The sequence below is a fragment of the Bufo gargarizans genome, chromosome 6 (assembly GCF_014858855.1).
Source record: "Bufo gargarizans isolate SCDJY-AF-19 chromosome 6, ASM1485885v1, whole genome shotgun sequence".
NCBI classification, from domain to species: Eukaryota; Metazoa; Chordata; class Amphibia; order Anura; family Bufonidae; genus Bufo; species Bufo gargarizans.
In genome coordinates this window covers 96,392,570-96,408,379 of record NC_058085.1, presented here as the reverse complement: position 1 = coordinate 96,408,379, position 15,810 = coordinate 96,392,570, and the positions used below count along the sequence as shown (strand labels likewise).

At 40.7% G+C, this 15,810-nt stretch overlaps 1 protein-coding gene across 2 annotated transcripts in view; it reads left to right on the top strand.

Moving 5' to 3' along the window:
- The window catches only part of LOC122942436 (arf-GAP with SH3 domain, ANK repeat and PH domain-containing protein 2-like), a 141,990-nt gene that overhangs the window by 118,741 nt on the left and 7,439 nt on the right, over positions 1–15,810 (top strand). The window contains exons 14-26 of one of the 2 annotated variants that reach the window (XM_044300054.1): positions 487–650; positions 6,171–6,304; positions 6,737–6,828; positions 6,963–7,149; positions 7,994–8,079; positions 8,163–8,278; positions 8,829–8,896; positions 10,400–10,507; positions 10,805–11,039; positions 13,095–13,253; positions 14,818–14,884; positions 15,196–15,251; positions 15,417–15,565. In XM_044300054.1, the coding sequence (XP_044155989.1) occupies positions 487–650; positions 6,171–6,304; positions 6,737–6,828; positions 6,963–7,149; positions 7,994–8,079; positions 8,163–8,278; positions 8,829–8,896; positions 10,400–10,507; positions 10,805–11,039; positions 13,095–13,253; positions 14,818–14,884; positions 15,196–15,251; positions 15,417–15,565 (1,621 nt within the window). The remainder of the gene's footprint in view (positions 1–486; positions 651–6,170; positions 6,305–6,736; positions 6,829–6,962; positions 7,150–7,993; positions 8,080–8,162; positions 8,279–8,828; positions 8,897–10,399; positions 10,508–10,804; positions 11,040–13,094; positions 13,254–14,817; positions 14,885–15,195; positions 15,252–15,416; positions 15,566–15,810) is intronic. The other variant, XM_044300055.1, reaches the window with a different exon arrangement.

Genomic DNA, 15,810 nt, shown 5'->3' with positions numbered 1-15,810 from the left:
CTTGGCCAGAGTTGAAAATAGTGTCTGGTACGTTTTTTGGTACCACATCCAAAGAGTTTCCAAGCGAGCAAAGCCGGTACCATGAAGGTCATGTGGCTAAACTGCTGACTAGTAATTGGCCAGATAGAATAGTCCCTACACTGCTACCTGTTACATTAAGGGGGTTCCATGACCACAGTGAGAGCTACGTGGTACCAGAAAAAAGTAGAGTAGAGCAGTGGAATTGCTGCCTGTTTTCCAGCACAGATTGCAGCTGATCACTGGTGGTCCTGGCAGGTGGACACTTTTTGTGATCTGCTTCTTCTGAAACGAACCCTTCTAAAAAGTGGATCTTGTCCAAATGGAAACTATCTTTAAAATTGCATTAATCAGACATGTCATGAAAGTCAGATTGAGGTCCACTGCCTACAGTCTCATGAATGAGCTAGTTCCATTCTCATGTTGGTCCCTGGAAGAACTCTTTGTAAAACATATATTATGTTTCAGATGGATCTCTGTACTAACCAACAGCAAGCAGGAAGCTCTGAACATGGCGTTCCATGAAGTCCGTCCTAGTGAGGAGGATAGTATAGAAGATCTCACCAAAGCAATTATTGAAGATATCAGAAGAATGCCTGGGAATAGTGTGTGCTGTGACTGTGGAGCACCAGGTGAGACACCAAATAGAATGGTACTCCCTAAAATACAATATCAGTTACTTAATAAAGTTTTTTTTTGCAGAGGAATGCTTTGTTATTATACTATAAATTAATCCATGAATTCCCCATTAGATGCACCTACAGAGCACTTCACATGTCGGCAGATAAGATGACAAGGGGTGAAGCAGGCAAACTGATGGTTCTGTGTGAAGCTGGTTGTTGGCTATTTCTTACAGGTCTCATTAACCTGTGCACTTGGCTCAGTGGGTTAGGTTACTTTTACACTAGAGTTTCTATTTTCCGGTATTGAGATCTGTCATAGGGTCTGAATACTGGAAAAAAAAAATGCTTCTGTTTTGTCCCCCATTCATTGTCAATGAGAACAAAATGTAGCTGAACAGAACGGAATGCTCCAATATGCATTCTGTTCCGTTTAGTTGCGTTCTCATACCGGAGAACAAACCACAGCATGCTGCGGTTTGTTTTCTGTCATAGGATGCAGAGTAAGGTGGATTCACAATGCAAGTCAATGGGGACGTTTAACTCTGACACAATAGAAAACTGATCCGTCCCCCATTGACTTTCAGTGGAGTTCATGGCGTATCTGTCTTGGCTATGTTAAAGATAAGACGACCGGATCCGTTCATAATGGATGCAGACGGTTGTATTATCACTAACGGAAGCGTTTTTGCTGAACCCTGCCGGATCCAGCAAAAACGCCAGTGTGAAAGTAGCCTAAGACTGCCTTTTATTTTTTACATATGGCCAACTCTAGTTAGAACCTTAATCAAAGTCCAAAATATAGATAAAAGAATACCTGCATGTGTTCTTACAAAGCATAAATCAAGCAATGTCAAAATGTGTACAGTAATGTGAATAGTAATGGTACAGCCACATGTTGCTTATACGCTGATTATTTTCTGTAGCAGAGTTCTGTGCTGAAAATTTTCGGTGTTTAAGGTAACTGCATACGATGTGGAATTTTCTATGCAGATTTTTGTGTTGAAAAAACACAGCATAATACAGTACCAGCAAAGTGAGGGAGATATGCAAATCTCATGTACGCTTTTTGTATTTTTAACGTGCGGAAACTGACCTGCTGTGCTGATTCTAAACTTTTTGTTATATTTTAATGCTTAAAAAAAAAAAAACTTTGATAAAAAAAATATATGCATTGTCATATTCTGACATTCATAACTTTTTTTATATTTCTGTCTACTGAGCTGTGTGAGGACTTTTTTTGAGATCAAGCTGTAGGTGTTTTTTTTTTTTTTTTTTTATGGCCAGTGAATAATGTGTTATTCTGTCTGTTTCCACTGACTGACAGTCCACATACAATTGAATGGGACCATTTTTAATGTCCATTTCTCAGAAAGGCATCAGTGAAAAAAACGTTGTGAGTGTAGCTTTACTGATATGATTTTGGGGTGTGTATGACTTTTTGATCACTTTGTATTAAAACATTTTTTTGGGAGGAGAAGCAACCAAAAACCAAAAATGGCAATTTCGAGGGGGATTAGAATTTGTAATTTTTTTTTTTTTTTATTTTTTTTTAAGCCCCCTTAGATCGCTTATACCATAGACTGCAGTAGTTTACCATTGCAGTGTATGATACAATTGTTTCTATTGAGTCCTGGTGCAGGCAGGGCTAAACAGGAACTTTAGCAGGCTTGGGAACTTTTACAATGCTCTCAGCTCTCATAGTAACCAAACTGCTCCCTACATGCCAGTGCAGGGAAGCCGTTCAGTCATGACCTCTTAGATGGTCACAATTGACCATGGCATCTATGGGAGTAAATGTCCGTTCTCTTTGATCACTGACCTTGTGAGTAGGTGTTTGCTGTATAAGACAGCCGGCCGGCTATGGTGCCCACACATGTTTAAAACCTCGCCTTCTGCCGCATATGTACAGAGGATCGCACTAAGGGATTAACATAAACACAAGATCTGCAACAAAAACGCATAAAAAAAACACACCAAAACCACAATAAATAGTGCAGATTGGTGTGGATTTCATGCAGATTTACTGCATACCAACATGCAATGTGATCAGGTAGACTTACAGTAGCAGCAGCGTAAAAGAGATTTTTAAAAAGTCTCATCCACATGCTGAGGAAATGTGCCACAATAGAATCCAGACATATCTTAAAGGGGTCGTCTCACTTCAGTAAGTGGCATTTATCATGTAGCGAAAGTTAATGCAAGGCATTTACTAATGTATTTTGATTGTCCATATTGCTTCCTTTGCTGGCTGGATTCATTTTTCTATCACATTATACTGCTTGCACAATATAGAAAAAAAGTGTTGGCCCCTCTGGTGGCCAGGACCGTGGGAGCGCACATAGGCCGTTTTTTTTTTTTTTTTCTATAGTGTGCAAGCACTACCACCACTGATAGATTGCAGGGTGGTCTGTAACAATGGAAACGAGCAGTATATAATGTGATGGAAAAATGAATGCAGCCAGCAAAGGAAGCAATATGGATAATAACAATACATTAGTAAGTGGCTTGTATTAACTTCTTCTACATGATAAATGCTATTTGCTGAAGTGACACAACTTCTTTAATATGGAATGCTGATGGAAATTCACGCTGAGGATTTCTCCTGCAAATTTTACTATTTGCAGTGGGGAGGGTGATATCCATTGCTGATCATGCAGATATTGCTGTGAATCCACAGCATAATACATCATGTACGGCTGTACACTAGGGCTGCAACGAGTACTCGATTAAATGAGTAATTCGACACAAAAAAATCCTTGATGCAAATTTTTGCTACCCTCGTCACTTCCTGTTGTAACGTAGCCACGCTGGAAGGTTTGAAAGGAGGTTTGTCTCGCTGCTCTCCACCAGAGTTGTTGAAAAGGAGGTGTGTCGGCACAGGCGCACAACGACAGGGTAGGCAAATTTCACACTTAAAGTTGCTGTGAACGCGCCGAGGGTAGGAAAAAATAATGGGCCACTGCGTATTCGCGCCGAGGGTAACCTCGGAGCATGCGCAGTGGCCCGTGATTTTTTCCTACCCTCGGCGCTTTCACAGCAACTCTGCCTATCCCGTCGTTGTGCGCCTGCGCCAACACACCTCCTTCTCAGCCACTCTGGTGGCGAGCAGTGAGACACACCTCCATCCAAACCTTCCGGTGCGGCTACGTCACAACAGGAAGTGACGAGGTAATTTCACGGGTAGCAAAAAATAACGGAACACCGACACTCTCCATACCAGTATGACAATCCCTCATGCAGCTGCTCCCAGCCAATCCAAGTGCTTCTCTCATATACACCTTATATGAGAACAGCCATAAGAGGCCTGCTGATTGGTTAGTGGTAGGACAAATGCTGATTGGCTATAAATAATTGGGGCGGAGCTTAGCACAGCCGGGAAGTGTAGTGGTTTCAGGTTAGTGTGGCTTCCTGTACATTACTGAGGCTGGTGACTACCTGCAATGCATCACCCTGTGTGCTGTGTGGGTCCTGTTACTGCCTGAGGTAGGTGATGCTTTGTGTTTGCATCATACAATAAGCTAATGTTAAAGCCACAGGTTGCTTCTTTAAGTGCACTACAAAGCCCAACAAGCCCACAGCTATTTATGCCATGCAGACACTGAATTGATATTGTATTGGAAGGTGGGGGGATTGTTGCCCCTTGCAGTATAATGTCACCATTTGGCCCACCCCATGCAGTATAATGTCTCCTTGGCCTCAGCCACCACATGCAGTATAATCCTCCCCATATAGTATAATGTCACCTTGTCCCAAGCCGCCTCATACAGTATAATGTCACCTTGTGGCCTCATGCAGTTTTATGTCATCTTGATGGCACTGGGGTGGGGGAGAGCGGAGGGCACTGAGTGCGGAGAGCTGAGGGCACAGGGGGAGTGGAGCTGATGGCACTGGGGTAGGGGAGAGCTGAAGGCACTGGGGGATAGTGGAGCTGATGGCACTGGGGGGAACGGAGCTGATGGCACTCTGGGGAACTGATGCACTTGGGCTGACCGCACAGGGGGGAACAAAGGGTGTTGGGGACTGATGGCAGGGGGTCTGATGTGTTTTTATACAGGAAAACAGTCTATTAATTATTTTTTTCTTATTAGAGTACTCGATTAATCGTAAAAATAATCAGTAGAATACTCGATTACTGAAATATTCGTTTACTGCAGCCCTACTGTACACTAAACCCTCAATTATAGGTGGAGTTCATGATTAGTTGACATTTGTTACCCATGAGAAATATCAGCTGTGTTCATAGACATGATGCTGTGTTATCTACATCCCAACTGAGACCCAATTCTTTCAAGGTTTAATGCATTATATAGAGCTTTCCTTGACTGCTTTGAAAGTTTTGTTAACCAATTAGCAGGTTCCCTGTTCATTTAGAAGTTTCAGGGCTGTCACATTTGACATTAAAACACCTGCATGACAGCAGCAAAGCAATCAATGCTTCTCATTTACATGCACCTGCTGGGAGCTCTGTCAGTATTCAGTGTGCCGCGAGACCTAGCACTTCATTGCTTTATTTTAATAAGACGTTACTAAAGCCTACATACTGTAGATGGCTGTGACATGATAAATGGCTGTGTTAACATCAAGTGCATGCTCATCATTGTGGTCAATGAGGAATGTGTTCCACCTTATATTGTTCTCAGTCTCTTTCCTTAGGGTGCCCTAAAGACACCACAACCTTTGCAAAATGGGTGGTGAAATTGGATTAAAGCATACCTAAGTTTAAAAAAAAAAAAAGCTTCAATAATGGCTGTGCTTCTTTGTACAATTGTAACTGGAGGAACAGGTCTTTTTTGGGCTTCCCTAATGTCTCTTTGAGTTATATTAGTCCCTGTTTGAGCTGCACAACTAAATGCATTTCACTCAGAAGCAGGGGTGTATCCCTTCTGTGATATCTACAAGCACAGTACTGCTGTGACATCCTTTACCTTAAATCCCACTATGTTTTTTTTTTTTTTTTATCAGGCTCAGGATCTCGGCTACCTCTGATACTTCCGCATTTTCTGGGAGTTGTCTCTATTACTAGGGACGTCCATAGGCAGTGGACTGCAAATTGGGAATCATTGAGACTCCTAGTGGCCATGACAGATTTTTTTTTTCAGGTGGATGCAGGCATATTTTTTAAATGAAATGTTTTGGAATTTTGCTACTTTCTCTATTAGATGAAATTATGTGAAAGTACAGTGACTTGACCATACAAGTAATGGGGAAAGATAACAAACATCAGGTTCTCCTTTGCAGAGACAGGGAATAGTGGTGGTTTGGACCACCCCTACCAGGTGCCAGGTTTTAGTACAGAGCCTCTTCTCTATATGTGCCCCTGAATAGCATGGAGAAACAATAAAGCCAGTTATGGTTGATAAAGAACTGGAGATTTTTTTGTCTTGCTTTATCCGTATATCATATGGATAAAACATAAGTAATAATATAAGGTTAGACTAGATGGACCATGTGGTCTTTTTCTGCAGTCATTCTTTCATGTTTTTATATATATTAAAAAAACGAATTGATGTATGTATATTTATTTATTAGATCCCACATGGCTGTCTATAAATTTGGGGATCCTCACTTGTATTGAGTGTTCTGGGGTTCATAGAGAACTCGGCGTCCATCACTCCCGTATTCAGTCCCTCGCCCTTGACAAACTTGGAACCTCAGAGCTTCTGGTAAGAGAAACACTTTCTCGATTCTCTGTATATCCCCCAATTCAGAAAATTCTATGTTTCAAGTCAATTCTAAAAATGTATTTTTCTTCCATATGTTTTATAGATGCCTCATATTGTGTAGTGACCAATATGATAAAATGTAAGACTTGTAATATTTGCCATTTAGATTGTTATGCAAAAAAGTATTTCTGAATGTAGAAAACTTTATAAAGTAATGTAAAAATATGAAAATTATTAATGAAAAAACATCTGACAAATGTATTACAATATAAACAGCAGAACATATCGTTCCATACTGGTTAATTTCTGTGTACATAACCATGATGATGATATTTCTACCAAAGGTAGAAGTGTAAGCCGGTAATTGTCAAGTTTCTTATTATGATGGACAAACTCTGCTCACATCTATCTCATCCCATGTTGTCTTTTCAGCTAGCCAAAAATGTCGGTAACTCTGGATTCAATGACATTGTAGAGGCCAATCTCCCATCACCTACAATCAAACCCACTATAGATAGTGCCATGTGAGTATAAAGTGTGATTTTGTAATAGTTCCTCTTCTAGTTTGTATATTATGTTGCTAAGTGTTAACAATTGGTGGCTCCCATCACTGTAAAGACAACATAAAGTTATGCATTTTTTTTGGTGCATTTCATAGGGCAACTAGAAAAGACTTCATTAACTCCAAGTATGTGCACTGGTTATATACAAAAAGAAGCAATACACACCCATTGACACGGCTGCATGAACTTCAGGACGCTGTCCGGTTTAAGGATATTTATGCACTGATCCAGGCCTATGCTGAAAAGGTTGATTTAACAGAGGCCTTGCCTCAACCAGCACAGGTAATTGTATATGGCAAAAAACAAAACTGAACTGAAGTGGTGTAAAAAAACTGTAAATAGTTTTATGCCCTTACAAAACACCCATGGTAGTTAGGGTACTTGCCCCGACCAGTGATAAGCAGCAGGGGCAATATTTGAATTCGGGATATTTTGCGACTATTTGGGTAAATATATTTGCGAATTCGAGAATTCGTGATCTCCAGTCATTATTTTCTTGATCCCGAAAATTCAAAAAAAATCAACACTACTTCTAAAGTCAAAGATATTGCTGCCTTCTCATTAGCCCACAAGCAAGAAGCAGTGAGGGATCATGGTGACTGATAAAAAAAAATCTAGAATATTCACGATTACGAAGATATAGCACTATATTCTAGATAGATATTTGCGAATTCTAGAAGTGCCAATATTCGCAATAAAAACTTGAGATCAACACTAGCCCCGACCAGCACAGGTAATGTTATGCAAAATGTAGCAAAAAATAAAATGAACTAAAGTGGTGTAAATAACCAGTAAATTGTTATATGTATCTTGAGCACGCACATTATACAAATATTATTTGCTATCTGGCATGCCCTTACAAACACCTATGGGTAGTTGGGGAATTGGGTCACACTAACAGATATTAATAGGTGTAATATGCCATAATGTATACATGTATTATTATCTTTTTTACACTACTTTCAGTATATTTGCCAAGGAAATAATTTATCCAGGTTTTATATTTCTTATCCTGGGAATACAGCCTCCATTTGTTACTTATTTTATTTCTAGAAGAACTTTAACTCCCACTTTTTCGAGTCACGTGTATATTGTAGGGTGCTTACTGGCTATTCTTTTAATCTAGGAGGCTGGTGAGATCATTCTGCATTTGGCAGTGTTATTGTCAGACCGAACTTCATTGCACATTGTAGATTTTTTGGTACACAACAGGTAAGCCGCTATCTACAATTTATTAAGATCTGCTTAATTGTAAACGCCAATATCTCAGATGTTTGAATTGTGTTCTCCTGCAGTGGAAATCTAACAAAGCAGACTGTCCGAGGCAACACTCCTCTTCACTACTGCAGCTTATACAACAAGACGGAGAGCATGAAGCTCTTTCTGAGAGCTAAAGTCAATACAAAGATAAGTGAGTGCCATGTGATTGTCACTAGTCCTATTTTCTCAGTCAAATGTGGTGCCCCATGGGTCTCAGGGTTCTCCTGGAAACTAATACAATGCATTGTAATTACCCAATGTGTTGGTCACGTAAATGTTCTCTCTACCCGATCTTATGGTATCTAACAGAAAGAATATTTTATCTTTGCACGGGATGGGACACCCAATGACACTCCACTTGGAGCAACTTTCATGTCCTTCTCCAGATTAATCTGGCCAGGAGGACACCTTAGATTTTACATTAGTGGATGATTTTTGCATTTTCTAGCTTTATACCTTAGGGCTGATAGAATAACTGAAGTTGAATTGGGTAACAATTTGAATGTGGAATACATTAGTTCCACACAGATTTCTAAGAATTAAATGGTCAAAATGTGATTCTCTATGCTTTTATAACTAAAAATGAGAACAATTGCAATTGCTTACTTGGCTAACTGTTTGGAAATAGCTCTGCTATCAGCTCTTCTGCTCTGCTGGTTTCATTTCTCAGGTCTCATGTTTTTTTTCTTTCTCTTTTGCAGAAAATGAAGCTGGGGAAACTGCATTGGATATAGCCAGACGCCTGAAGCTTTCTCTCTGTGAAGATTTGGTAGGAAAATTAATATGGTCGCACATACACAACTGGTAACAGTGATAATTGCATTAGTAGTGGTGGCACGCGTTGGTTCCAGCACTACAGACAAGAAAAAGATTGCTATCTCTTGAAGTTGTTAAATAAGTCTTATTATGTACGTTTTCATTTGATCTAGGAACATAGGGGTGATTTAAAAATGTTTTGACACATAAAAAGTGCAGATTAATGCACATGCCATATTTGCACTATAATTTATGACTTTTTTCAAGCTTCTTGCCACTTTATAAGAGCGGTGAGGAAAGGGGTAGGGTTTAGCTGGAGTGGGCGCTGCAGCCCCCTGAAGTCTGCTATCATTTATACCAGAAACTGGCTTAAATTGTAGCCAAAATCTACACCAGATTGTAGGTGGCATAGATTTCAGTTTCTGGCGCACAGAAAGCCATAAGATGTCCTAAATGTATTAATTCGGTGTATCTTACTCCAGCACACTTTTTACTTAGACTAGCGTAGAAAACACCGGTCTTAGTAATTTTCTTCTATTCCATATTAATGTTAGAATGCTTAAAGGGGCTGTCCAACTTTTTAGATATAGACAAAGATCTATCCTAAGGATATGTTACAAATATCAGATGATGGTCCAGCACCCCCAACGATCAGCTGCGTGTGGCATGCGCTGGTGCAGGAAGCTATACAGTGGACAGAGCTGAAAGCAGAAGGCTCTGTCCACCGTGTAGTGGCTCTGCCAGTGTTCTGCAACTCATCTGCCAATCAAAGACTATGGAAACCTTCAGAGCCCTTTTTATTATTGATTTGCATGTATTTTGGGCCAAAAATGTTTTTGTAATAGGTTTTTTATTAAAAATATCTGTCTTTTCCAGCTTCCATATTTCACAATGCAGATTTCTATGCCGATTTATGACCAGATCAAAGTTCAACTTTGATCTGAACATAAGTCCGCTTAGAAGATCGTTCAGGGGAGGTGAGAGAGGGAATGGAGACTGAGGTTCCAGAGCTGTCAGATGGCCAGTCTGAACAGCTTTTTGCAGCTGCTATTTACTGTGCAAAGGGTGCAAAATGTGTAATAAAAACTATTACAAAAATATTATAATATATTTAGCCCAACATAAAATGTAAATCAGTAATTAAAAAACTGTTCCAAAGGTGTCCATAGCTTTTGACTTTTTTGATCACTTTATCCAGCCCATGTGCTGAATTGGACAGCCGCCCAGATTGGTTCTGATGAGAACCCTTCCCTCATTCATAACCAAATAGGAACCAATGTTATGCTATATAAAGCTTTACCTATAGGTAATATTGCATAGAAAACGAAATATAAACAGTATGCATCAAGTGATGTGCTTAGCTGATCGGTGAGGACCCCACTGGGGCACAGTTTTCCTGTGAATCATTTTCATTGGCACTGAGGTGAACAGATCAGATTATTGGGTCACCCAACAACTGTACATGTTTTAATTAGCAATTTTTTTCATTGTTCTTGATACTGTTTCTTCCCATCAGCTTCTCCAAGCTCACAACAATCAGTTTAACATGCGTGTCCATGTGGAGTACGAGTGGCGGTTACGTCAGGATGACATGTACGAAAGCGATGATGATCTTGATGAAAGGGTAAGTAAGTGCAAAGATTGTCTACTGGAAGTAAAGGGCTTTTAAAAATGCACAAACTGACAAAATACTTCGTCATTGCTGTTGCCTGCCGCTGTCGGGTATAGACCACACATAACATTAGCAACAGTTGGGTTCTTATTTTCAGGATGTGTTGATCAGGGATAGACACAAAGTGAGATATGTGCTCTATATTGTGTCCATACGTGACAAATGAACAACATAATGGTACAAAAATACAGTGTATATACTTCTAATTATACTTCTATCATCCTAAAGTGTTTTTTGTTCTCTTTTTAGCTGGGCCCTGTTAAGAAGGAGAGGACTCTGCGACCATACAGTTGCTTCCAGTCACCCAGCGCTCAGTTCTCAGACAGGGGGCCTCCCACATCATTTTTAAGGCGAGCCTCTCAGGTGTCTCAGGTGTCTCAAGACTCACGTTATGATGTAGGTGGAGGACAATCCTGCACTGAAAATGCCTTGACCCCAACAGCTCCCTTCACACCCCCACTGCCTCCACGCAATCCTATTAGAGGTATGCAAACCCGGAAAATCGATAATTATGTAATTGACTTACCAGCTTCACACTACATCACGATTTCTGTTAAAATGGAAACCTTGATGGCTGTGCTGGATCTCTCCCATAACGGCAACCGTCAGCCTCTATTGACATATGATGGGGTTCTGTTGTTACGTTGGGAAGAATGGAGACAGATGCTGCACTCTTCATCCCATGAAGTCTGATAGCACTGCTGACAGAAGACATGCAATTTACTGTACAGTCATCTTACAAATGATTCAATAGATTTCTGTTAAAGGGATATAACTGGTAAAAGAAAATAATTCTGCATGAAAAAAGTTACATTTGCAACTTACTTTCTGTTACAAAAATGTGAGATATTCTCTTTCCTTAATTATAATGGCGCCCCCTGGTGCTTACCCTGTATAGCAGTGTGCATGACCACCTATTGAGGTGGACACACATGCTCTGTTCCTTCCTTCAACTGCCACCACTCATATCTACTGTTAGAAGTTGTGACAGTCACAGGGAGAGAGCTGCCCCAGAAAGGACACACCCCCTGAGCTGTAATAGGAAAAGAGCTGCAGCAGAAAGGACTCTCACCCTGTGAAAGGACACGCTCACTTAGCTGCCCGCCTGAAATAAATCTAGCAGAACAATTGGAGTAATGAATGGGAAGATCTCTGGTTCTAGCTTTTGTTAGAAAGAGATTGTCATGTACTACGTAACAAGTAAAAATGCTGCTGTCACCTGCCCCTTGTCTGCTGTGAGCACGGAGACACCGCACCAGGATTCGGATAACTTGAACTCCAGATAAGAAGCAAAATCCAGCTCCGTTTCGCAGAGGTAAAAATAGGTACTTTATTTTAGTGGTAAAAATACATCCAGTGAAAACATTCTTAGTCCACGTGTTTCGGGCTACCGAAAATGTAAGCCCTTACTCATGACAAGGGCTTACATTTTCGGTAGCCTGAAACGCGTAGACTAAGAATGTTTTCACTGGATGTATTTTTACCACTAAAATAAAGTACCTATTTTTACCTCTGCGAAACTGAGCTGGATTTTGCTTCTTATCTGGATTGTCATGTACTGTATGAGGTCTGTCTTAAATTTTTTGCATTAATCATGAGAACATACTGGGTAAGACTAACGCACTGTGTTATGCCTAGTGGAGCATGACAAGGTATTCAGACAACACCAAAGGGAGAATCTCTGTGTTATGCTCTGCCCCCTCCGGCCCTGTACTAGGCATAACAAATAACTTTTCCATGGATGTCCGTCACCGTTACACAAGTGCAGCCAGCATATAGAAACATGCTGAGCTCAGGCATAAAGTATAATTCTAGGTGAACGATAGGCCACCATACCCAATGTTATAAGGGGTCCCGTTTTAGTTTCAGTCACTTGATAAAACTTTATTGCACAGGATCTCCTTATGCTGTGTGCTTTTTGTTTTCTCTAAAGCCAGAACCAGAGATAATCGCAAAATAAATAAAAAATCAAAGGAAAGCTTTTTTTTCTGATTTTGATGCAATCATGGTGAATCATGTGCATCGGGCCTCAAAGCGAGGGCATACCTACCCTAGAAGCCACCTATGTGATTGGGCTTTTGTGCTCTTGGAGAGAAGTGGATCCTGTCCTTTTTGGTCTCATCCCCTTTGCTGTCCAAGGATCATGGAAAGGGAGGGGGAAACCATGATGGGAGCTCAGTTTGATTTCTGCTTTGGCCTCCTACGGTCAGTGTACGCCACAAACACTTCCACTGTTACATATGGAGACGAATATACACTTTAGATCCAGGATGCCCAACCTGCAGCCCTCCAGCAGTTGTAAAACTACAACTCCTACCATGCCTTGCTGTAGGCTGATAGCTGTAGACTCTTGAAGGCATGCTGGGAGTTGTAGTTTTGCAACAGCTGGAGGGCCGCAGGTTGGGCATCCCTGATTAATCAAAAACTTGTGACATTAGATGCTAGCTTCAACATTAGAAGGAAAGAGATCTGTTTAGAGAGATATTGAAACCTATATCTTATATGTGCACAATTCAATGCATGCATGTTTTTTTCTCAGCACCCAATGTGCCACCACCTCCTCCCCCTGCCAGTCCCTCACCCGTCCCCAAAAAGCTGCCTGCCACACCTCCACTGACTACAAAGCACAAGAGAGCACTTTCAGAGCCTGCACCCGTCATTCCGCACAGCCCCTCCAGTCAAAGCAGTCTCCATTTTGGTAAGGGGAACTTCACTTAGACTGTTGATGGGTATATTACACTGGATCGGTGTGATTTTTATTTTGGGGGGGGTTATTTATTATGTACTTAGCATACAAAGTAATACCATATATTATGCCATATCTTATTGGGGGGGAAGGTGGCATTTTTTAAGTCAGGAGTTTCATACAATAGCCTTAAACTTGAGTACAAGGCACCAAATATATTAAAAGTGTTACTGAGCTCTCCCAACACTCTTGATATGCCATAGAATCATACCAAAGGTTTTGATGAGTGCTGAGACCTCCACAATCGCACTAACATAGCGCGTTGTCTCTCCTCTCTGCAGTAGATGGGCGCAATCGAAAGTCTCTAGGTGCATTTTGCTTCTATCTCCTGTAGCTACCGTATGTGGGTGCTTCTCTTTCCTCCTCCTAGTGATCGGTGGGGGTCTCCGTATTCAGACCTGCACCGATCAAAATCTTTGATATGTCGCTATGACATATGTTTTTTGAAAGCTAGGGAACACTTTAAGAGTTAAATTTGGTGTATTTTGGCCTGTCTTTGATCCAAAAATCCACACTTGCTATGAGCAGGTTTGTGCCACTTTTTGTTCCATTTTTCTGGCTTAAATGTTAATATCCCTTGTTAAATACTCCCCTAAGTGCTATGATAATGCCTACATTTGTACATAAAGTATGCAAAAAAAAGGACTATATCTAACCCTAACATATATATCACGGCAGCAAAGATTAGAAACGGTGTCATATTCAGTTACGATTAATAGTCAATGTCGTGTGTATACATTTTAAAATGACAAAATTTCAGATAATGATTTCTTTAGCATTTTCCCCACCATTGAGGGCACACTTGTATATTCAGACCCATACCTAAACTAATGTAATATATTTAATCTCCTTTTTTTCGTTTCCAGCTCTTTCTTATTTGGTCTAGCGGTTGTTTCTAAAATCGCCACCCACTCCTTGTTTCTATGGGCTGTTCATCTCCAGCTCTAGGAAACTGAAGACGGGTCTTTGCTTGTGTGGGTGGCATGTGCCAATGTCTGCAGGGTGTGCTCTCCTGATGCCCCCCTCCTTGTCAACGCTCACAGTGCACAGTCCCCTATTACACAGACACTGTGCACTCTCCATATTAATCTTTAGGACCGCCTGCGCTCTGAGCGAGGACAAGTAGTGCATCGGGAGCATGCGTTCTGTGCAGACACTACTCCCACAAGCAGAGAACCGTCCTCCGCATCCCTGGAACTGAAGATGAACAGCCCATGGAAACCAGGAGTGGGATTTTAGAGGGGATCAGGCAAATAATTGAGCCGGAAAACAATGTAAAGGGGAAATGAAATATTACAGTTGTCTCTGAACTGTTTATCTGGGGGGAAAAAGTGCAGTTACTCCATAAATTATTTTAATTAGTCATAAATGCATTCAGCGACATGACTTCATCTTAAATAGATTTCATTAGTCATTTATATTGTATTACCCCCCATACAAAATGTGCTGGTGATGTGTGTATTGTGTTGTCCTTATACCTAAGATAGAAAAGTCAAATGTTATCTTCATATTCCAGATTATGGCTCATGCTGCACTTCTCCGTCCAAATTTCTCCAGTCAGAAGGTGTATCTAGGAGACCAAGGTGACTATTATCCATCATTTCTCATCATAGATCATTTCTCATCCACCAAATAATTGATCTTCTGACGTGTCAGAGATGTGTCAGAAGATAACTTCAATGTAGGTCATGAGCTGGTGGAACGGTGTCCTCCGCTGCCATGTACTTGAATTATTGCTTCAGAGGGAGCTTGAGGGACGGCAGGCCGTATTTAGGCCCTGAGTCCTGGGACTTCTTTAGCCTCGTCACTGGCTTTGTGGGTTATATGACCATATCAAATAATACCTTACATTTGGCACTTGGTTTACATAGTTATAACTGTTTATGTTTTACAGCATTGGATCTCCAAAACTTAGTAGTCTCCATGAAGTGCCCGAAATCCCACCAAAAGGTATTTGTTCTTAACATAATCATGAATGTTGCATCTTATTTTATTAATATTTGTGGAACACAACCCCTTGAGAATTGCATGCTATGAAACACATTCCTAAGTTGTTTTCCGGGTATTTGAAAAATTTTGTAAGCTTTTATATTTCAGTATCTTGCTTTTTTCCAGTTGATTACAGAACAGAAGCATATTCAAAACCAGGAAACCAAAGATCAGCTCAGAGTAATGTATCTCCAGGGTCATCTGTGCAAGAACTCTATCATGTCCCAGCCCCCAGTCAGGAGCCCCCTCTACCCATGCCCCGAAGGATGAGCCTGGTGAGAATTCTTCATTACCCTTATTTATCTGACAACTTATTTTTCCACTGGCAAGACTAAAGCAGGCCGAAACTACCAGGACCAGCGAACATCTAATGTGTATGGGGGTGTCCAGAACTCAGGCATGCTGAAATACATTTTTTCAAAAGGAGATAAGCTTATTCCCCTGCCACTTTTGAGAATACATACATGTTGCATTGCGGTAACCATGTTTGTCTTCAAAACTGTAAAACTGCCTTGTGTAA